General features: G+C 45.7%; 1 protein-coding gene across 1 annotated transcript; it reads left to right on the forward strand.

Moving 5' to 3' along the window:
• The first annotated feature begins 248 nt into the window (after positions 1–248).
• LOC125947039 (uncharacterized) lies at positions 249–6,240 on the forward strand. Its single transcript, XM_049671323.1, has 2 exons — positions 249–682; positions 5,597–6,240. Exons 1-2 carry the CDS (start codon positions 374–376, stop codon positions 5,774–5,776), a joined length of 489 nt encoding a protein of 162 aa, XP_049527280.1. The 5' UTR covers positions 249–373; the 3' UTR covers positions 5,777–6,240.
• The last annotated feature ends 712 nt before the right edge of the window (positions 6,241–6,952 follow it).

The raw sequence follows: 6,952 nt of genomic DNA on the forward strand, positions 1-6,952 counted from the left end.
AAGCCAGCTTGAAGTGTTGGTGATTGTATGGCAGCACCAAGAAGGGCATTGGTGGTGATGATAATGGAAGAAGACCACCACGTGCCATGAACAAAGAAGTGGAACGAGAGCACGCAGAGCGTGAGAGCGAGCGGCAGCCTCGAACGAAGAACGAGAAGCAAGCATCGACCTTTCCTCTGGTGGTGGTGGTGCGAGAAACGCGATCTTTCGGCCACTCTCAAGCCGAACCCGCCCGTTCGAAGGACGCTGCCTTGGTGTGCCCTGATCCGGTCCTCATCCGGGTTTGCTGACAAGTAGCCGGCGGTTACTTTTCTTACCTTTTTTTGTTTTGTTCTAATCCCCTTGAGAGACAGTGGTGGTTATTGATAAGGTGATGTCTGTCTCATCTCCAGGCCAGAGGGCTACCCTCTGGTCTGCTTCTATTCCCCCTCAGGATCTACCGGTGGAATGGTTTCTTCGCAGTGGAGCCAGTAGCGTTCCTGTGGCTTTGGTACCTAACAATGGAGGAATTATCCGTATGAAGAACCCCAAGGTTATTCAATCAGAACTTCGAGCTATCTCATCCCACTTTCAGCAGATCACCGAGGTCAGACAGTTTGGACGTGGGGGAATCCTTTGCTGTTCACCAGACCAGACCTGTGTACAGGATCTACTCAAGTGCACTAACTTTGCCACGCAGCCGGTGAGATCTTTCATCCCTCCTCATCTAGCTTGCTGCAAAGGCCTAGTCCGCGGTGTGGACATAAGCTTAACTCCTCAAGAAATCCTAGAGATATTTTCTGCAGCAGGTGTAGTTTCCGTGTACCGCTGTACCAGACTTGTAGATAATAAGAGGGTCCCTACAGAAACAATCATAGCGACATTTGCAGGGACGGCTCGCCCATCAGAGATAAAGGCATGGCCGTTAATCTACAGGGTTGAACCCTTAGCTCCACGACCACTACAATGTCTCAAGTGCTGGCGGTATGGACACAGCGCTAATGCCTGTCGTTCAATTGCTCGATGCCGATTATGCGGAGAAGAACATGATGCCAACGATTGCACGTCTCAGGAGCAGTCATGCTGTTTATGCAATGCGAATCATGTTGCAGACTACTCCAACTGCCCTGCCAGATCCAAAGAAATCCAGGTGATTGAAATAATTGAGAGGAGACGGTGCTCTCGTCGAGAAGCTCTTGAAGAAATTCAGAGCAGGACCCAGGGTTATGCCGGTGTAACAGCCCGTCAGTCATTCGGCATGGATCAGTCACTGCCCCAGGCAATTACAGCAGCAATAGAAAAAGCGATGGAAAAGGCATTAGAAAAAATTCTACTAAATCTCTCTGAATCTTTGGCTTCAGTAATATCAACGCAATTGGCTGGTATATCTCAGACACTAACAAACAGTGCACAAAATACGGCCGCCCTACTTGCAACATCACCTAAATCAGACACCTCTTCCTTCTAACAGTCACGATTCAGTACGCCCTTCGACTTCCGCTCAGGTTGATGCCATTCCGATTCAGACTCTCTAGGCAATCCAGATGTAGATATGGGCACTCGAGTTCTTAAACGCACAAGATCGCCTAACAACAAAATGCCTCGTTCTCCCAACTCTAAAACAAAAAAGTGTGTAAAAGAATCACTTACGAGGACTGACTTTCTAAAAGACAGTATCCTGGACCAAGCAGTTGCGGCTGCTTGTATACCGTCAACATAGGGTGCCTAAGGATACTGCAGTGGAACTGCCGATCTATACTTTCTGCAACTACAGATTTATTATATTTAATCTCCCAACAATCACCAGACGTTATACTATTGCAAGAAACTTGTTTGTCCGCTGACCAAGACTTTCATTTAAACAATTACAAGTGTTTTCGATTGGATAGGCCTTCACGAGGTGGCGGATTAGCTTTTTTCATTTCGTCTAAATTCTGTCATAAAGCAAAAATTTCGCATCATACCCTATCTTCCGAATGTGAAATCTTAATATTAGAAATAACTATTCCGGGTTGCGCCCCGCTCTCTATAATTAACTCCTACTTTCCCGCTGGAGTGCAAAACGTACGCCCACTTGATGTCGCAGTAACATACTGCTAAAAGAACATATTGCTTGCGGGTGACTTTAACTCACATCATGTGTCATGGGGCTTCCGCACAGACTCATCTGGAAAACGTTTATGGGATTGGGCTAATGTTAAAAATTTCACATGTTTAAATGCTAAAGTTGCCACTTTCGTGCGTTCGCAGTCGCGATCTGTCCTAGATTTGACATTTTCTAGCTCAGGCATTTCCATTTCTTCTTGGACTGTGGTGGATGCCGCCACTAGTAGTGACCACCGCCCGATTGTCATTGAAATTAACAACCCCCTCATTTCTTTAAATACACATACGCATACTTTCGTGGACTATTCAAAATTTAAAAACAATTTACAGTCAACCTTGGCTTCTAGAACAGATATGGAAACAGATATTAAAGCGATGAGTCTTAGTGCAATTTTGAAGGGTACTATTAAAAAATCAGAATTTGTAGTATCATCAACAAAAGAGCGCATTGATTGTCCATGGTGGAATAGTGATTGCGCACGAGATTATCGACGCAGAAAAGCTGCATGGAAGAAACTTATTTCCAATCAGTGCCCTACTAATTGGAGTAATTATAAATATGCTGCTGCTACGTTTAAAAGAACAGTTTCCTTAGCGAAAGATAAGTATGATGAGAAACGGTACAACTTTTTATCGAAAAGTGATAATAAAAAAGCATTATTTAGGTTTCTTCGCTCTCGTAAGGCCTTTCCAGTGCCCATAAATATTGATTCAGTGGTTTTGCCACCAGAAGAATTATTAGAATCATTAAATAAGATCGCAAAAGCCTTAGAAGAGCGTTTTACAACTCGGCTGCAAGTAAACTTCGTAGGGGTTCTATCAGGGGATGATTTTATAGAGGTATCAATGGAAGAACTTCAGCACGTTATTCGGCTGCTCCCTGGCACAGCTCCAGGTCCAGATCGCATTACATCAGGCATGTTAAAAATATTGTTTGACCTCTCCCCACGAGACCTCTCCAATATCGTTAACTACTCCCTCATGAACGCATGGATTCCTCCTGACTGGAAACTCGCAAAAATAATCCCCCTGCTCAAAAACCAAGGAGCAGGATTGGACCCAGATAATATCAGACCAATCGCATTAACCTCAAATGTTGTGAAATTAATAGAAAGGGTATTACACATTCGTATTATGAAATTTTTAACGGATAATACATTATTGAGCCCATGTCAGATTGGATTTAGAGCCCGGATGTTCGATATGGTGCGCCCATGTCGATTTAGAGGAACGCATTAAGCTTGCACGGCACAGGCGGCAGTATGCAGCTTTAGTGACCCTTGATTTAGCTAAAGCCTACGATAGTGTAGAACATGTCATACTCCTAAACGTTTTAAATAGCATGGATTTCCCTCGATATATTATCAATTGGATACATGAATTTTTAAAGGATAGAAAATTTTATTGTTCTCAGCGTGGCTTGGTGACACAAAAATATAGTCAAACAAGAGGAGTTCCCCAGGGATCTGTCCTTTCTCCTATTTTGTTTAACATTTTACTAAGTTCAATCCCATTGTGCGGTGGTGTACAAGTATATGTCTATGCAGATGACATAGCATTCTATGCGTCTGCGAGTGATATTCACTCATTACAGAGTACACTACAGTCATACTTGGGAACACTTGAAGCCTGGTTTGCGAATATTCGAATGTCGCTCAATGTTAACAAAAGCGCTTTGATTGTGTTTCCATTGAATGTACCACTTAATATCTCTCTCCAATATCATCAGGAAATTATTCCGCAAGTTGACTTTATCAAATATCTCGGTGTAATATACGACACAAACCTGAGCTGGCGAAATCACATCGATCATGTTAAATCTAGGGCGACACGCGTGGTTGGCATGATAAGCAAACTTGGCCGACATCGCTCTGGGCTACGCAGAGACACTTTAATGATGATTTATCGTATGTATGTTCGTCCGATATTGGAATTTGGATGCGTGCTATTCTCTGGTGGGCCAGCGTACAAAATAAACCCCCTGGTTCTTCTAGAGCGGAAAGGCAATTCGGAATTGTCTCGGTTTGCCAAAATTTGTAGCCAACAATGTTTTATATCAAGAAGCACGACTGCCTACACTTCCCTGCAGATTCCGCATTCTAACGGTAAAAACATATTTAAACATTTATGCATCTTCTTTGAGAAGATCACAATTTGTATTTATTAGGGAAATGAGGGCATTTTTCGAAGAGCATTGGTCCCGCCTACTTCGACCTCAAGTTTTGTTTGTACAAGCTGAGCTCGATCCATTAAATGTTAATATACGTGAGATCGCTTGCTCAGACAAACCCTTACCTAATATAATGATTGAATTTGACGATATATTTCCATCAAATGCCAAACTCCTGCCCACTACATACTTAAACGGCATGTTACAAGATCATTTAACGCAACTAGGAATAGATCACGTGATCGCGACTGACGCGTCAATGAATGAAGAGAAAGCGGGTGTGGGTATTTTCTCCGAATCACTATCCTGGTCTTATGCAGTACGCCTTCCGGATTTCACACCCATATTTTTGGCTGAACTAGCAGCGATTATCTTAGCTCTGCGGAAACTTCCTTCAAATTACTCAACAGTGGTTATAGTGACTGATTCACTGTCCGTATGTACATCGCTCACTTCATCTGCAGACACTACTGTAACCAATACATTTAAATTGTTAACCCCTCCTAACTTAAGTTTGGTACGATTGGTATGGGTTCCAGGCCATCGTGGTATATTCTTAAATGAAATGGCTGACACACTTGCGCGGATATCTCTTGATGGACCAGTTATGTCTGTCATGCCTAGTTCGGCTTATGTCACTGCGGCTAGGTTTAGAAAATTTTCCCTCTTACAAGATTCTACAAAACTGAAAATCCAAATGTCGGAATTTAATCATTTGTCCTTTTCGTGGGACAATAAATGGTGCCCCACACGTAAATTAGAGATCTCCGTAACAAAATTACGCTGCCGAATCCCACCATTAAATTTTTACCTACACAGGTCCGGTCTGGCACCGTCCCCTCTGTGTCCTACCTGCCAGGAACCCGAAAACATTGACCACTTTCTATTATTTTGTCATCGCTTTAGGAATGAGAGGAAGAAATTCGAATTTTCATTCCGTAAATTGGGTATTTCACTAACTACTGAAAATATCCTCTCCTTCGGGGCTTCTTCAGTGGGCTTTAGCCACAGGAACATCTGCGTGGCCCTCTGTGACTATATCTGTGACACAAGAAGACTATCCAGTTATTTCTCGAAATAAATAATTGTATAACTCATTAAATCGCTAATTGGTGTTTCGAAATTATTCTAATACCACCAAAATTTTTGTGCTGTTTTTATACAATTACAATGATTTCAATTCTGTCTCTGCCCTGTAAATCTCTTTCCAAATTATCATAAACACTATACTTCACCCTGATTTAGTTTTCCGTCTAGTTTTTTCTTTTTTTTTCTTTTTTTTCTCCATCTCCCCCTTCCGTTTAACCTTTAACCGCCGGCTTCTTGGCCAATCCCCCGTAGTGGGTAAGCGCCACGGATGAGGATCAAGCAAGCAAGCAAGCAAGCAAGCCTCGAACGCAAGCTCGGAAAACGGCGGTTCAAGGCTCGGGTACCGGCGACCGGGTGTCCAGCTACCGTGCGGACCTGGTCGGAGATCCAGTTCGTGGCTGGGCCTTCCTGCGCGCCAGCGGCCTGCTGTGATAGCGGCCTGGTGCAGTGCTTCCTGCTTGGACCGGGACGCCTGAGCTACCAGCTACCAGCCTGCTGAGCGAGCCCGAGGACTGGCGACCGGGCGTCCTGCTACCGTGTGGACCTGGTCGTGGATCCCGCTCGTGGCTCTGCTCTCCTGTGTACCAGCGGCCTGCTGTGATAGCGGCCTGGTGCAGTGCTTCCTGCTGGCCACCGGGGCGCCTGAGCTACCTGTCCGCCGACCGAGCCCGACGTTATAGCGGCCGAGGCGTTACAGGCCAGGCGTTACTGGCCAGCTACAGCAGTGGCCTGGTGTTCTACCGGCCTGCTGTTTTCCTCTTGCTTCCGCGTCGCGACAAGGTGCGGCGCGACAGCAGCGACGTAGCCACAAGGACGCTCCACCGTCACAACCACCGTCACGGGCACCGCAACGACGATGCACACGGGCGAGTGTTGAAGCATGAGTGATAGGCACGTGCTTTACATGGAAGGACAACTTCCGAACTATAGGCCACGTACATGTGTATGTAAATCGTCTGTATCCTGTTAGCGTGTCTGTTAAAGTCTGTGTTTCGTGTAGCAAGCTCCCGTCTGCCGTGTCATTATTAAAGGATCCTGGGCCCAACTGGGAAACCGGCAAGTTTGTTGTTGTTTCCTCATCACAATCTGGCGAGCCTGCCAGGATCCGCCGGTAACACCCCAAACGCGGAGACCGGCGTTCGGGTGTATACACGCAGCACTAGACGACCGTTATGGATTTAGACAAGTTAGCCACCACTGCAGCACAGTTAGGCTTGTCTTGCTCTGAACTGCGCGAATGGATGGAAAAAGAACAGGCTAGGCAGAGGGACGAACGAGCAGCTGAGCTAGAGGCAGCCAAAGCAGCAGCAGAAAGTCAGCGGTTAGCCGACGAAAGGCAGCGACAAATCCTGCAGCTGAAGCTGAAGCTTCAAGAAGGAGCGCAGAGCGAGATAACTGCCCCAGCCGCGCCCTTATCGTCACCAAAGCTACCCTGCTTCAACCCCCACAAGTTACTGCCACTGTTTGATGAACGACGCGACGACCTCCACGCGTATCTGCAGAGGTTTGAGCGCGTAGCCACTGGACAGGACGAGGCAGGTTGCAAACTTGCAAACAAGGACAGAAGTGCAATGCATCTAAAAGAACTAATCGAACTAGGCGAGAGCA

Source organism: Dermacentor silvarum, chromosome 7 (assembly GCF_013339745.2).
Source record: "Dermacentor silvarum isolate Dsil-2018 chromosome 7, BIME_Dsil_1.4, whole genome shotgun sequence".
Taxonomy (NCBI): Eukaryota; Metazoa; Arthropoda; class Arachnida; order Ixodida; family Ixodidae; genus Dermacentor; species Dermacentor silvarum.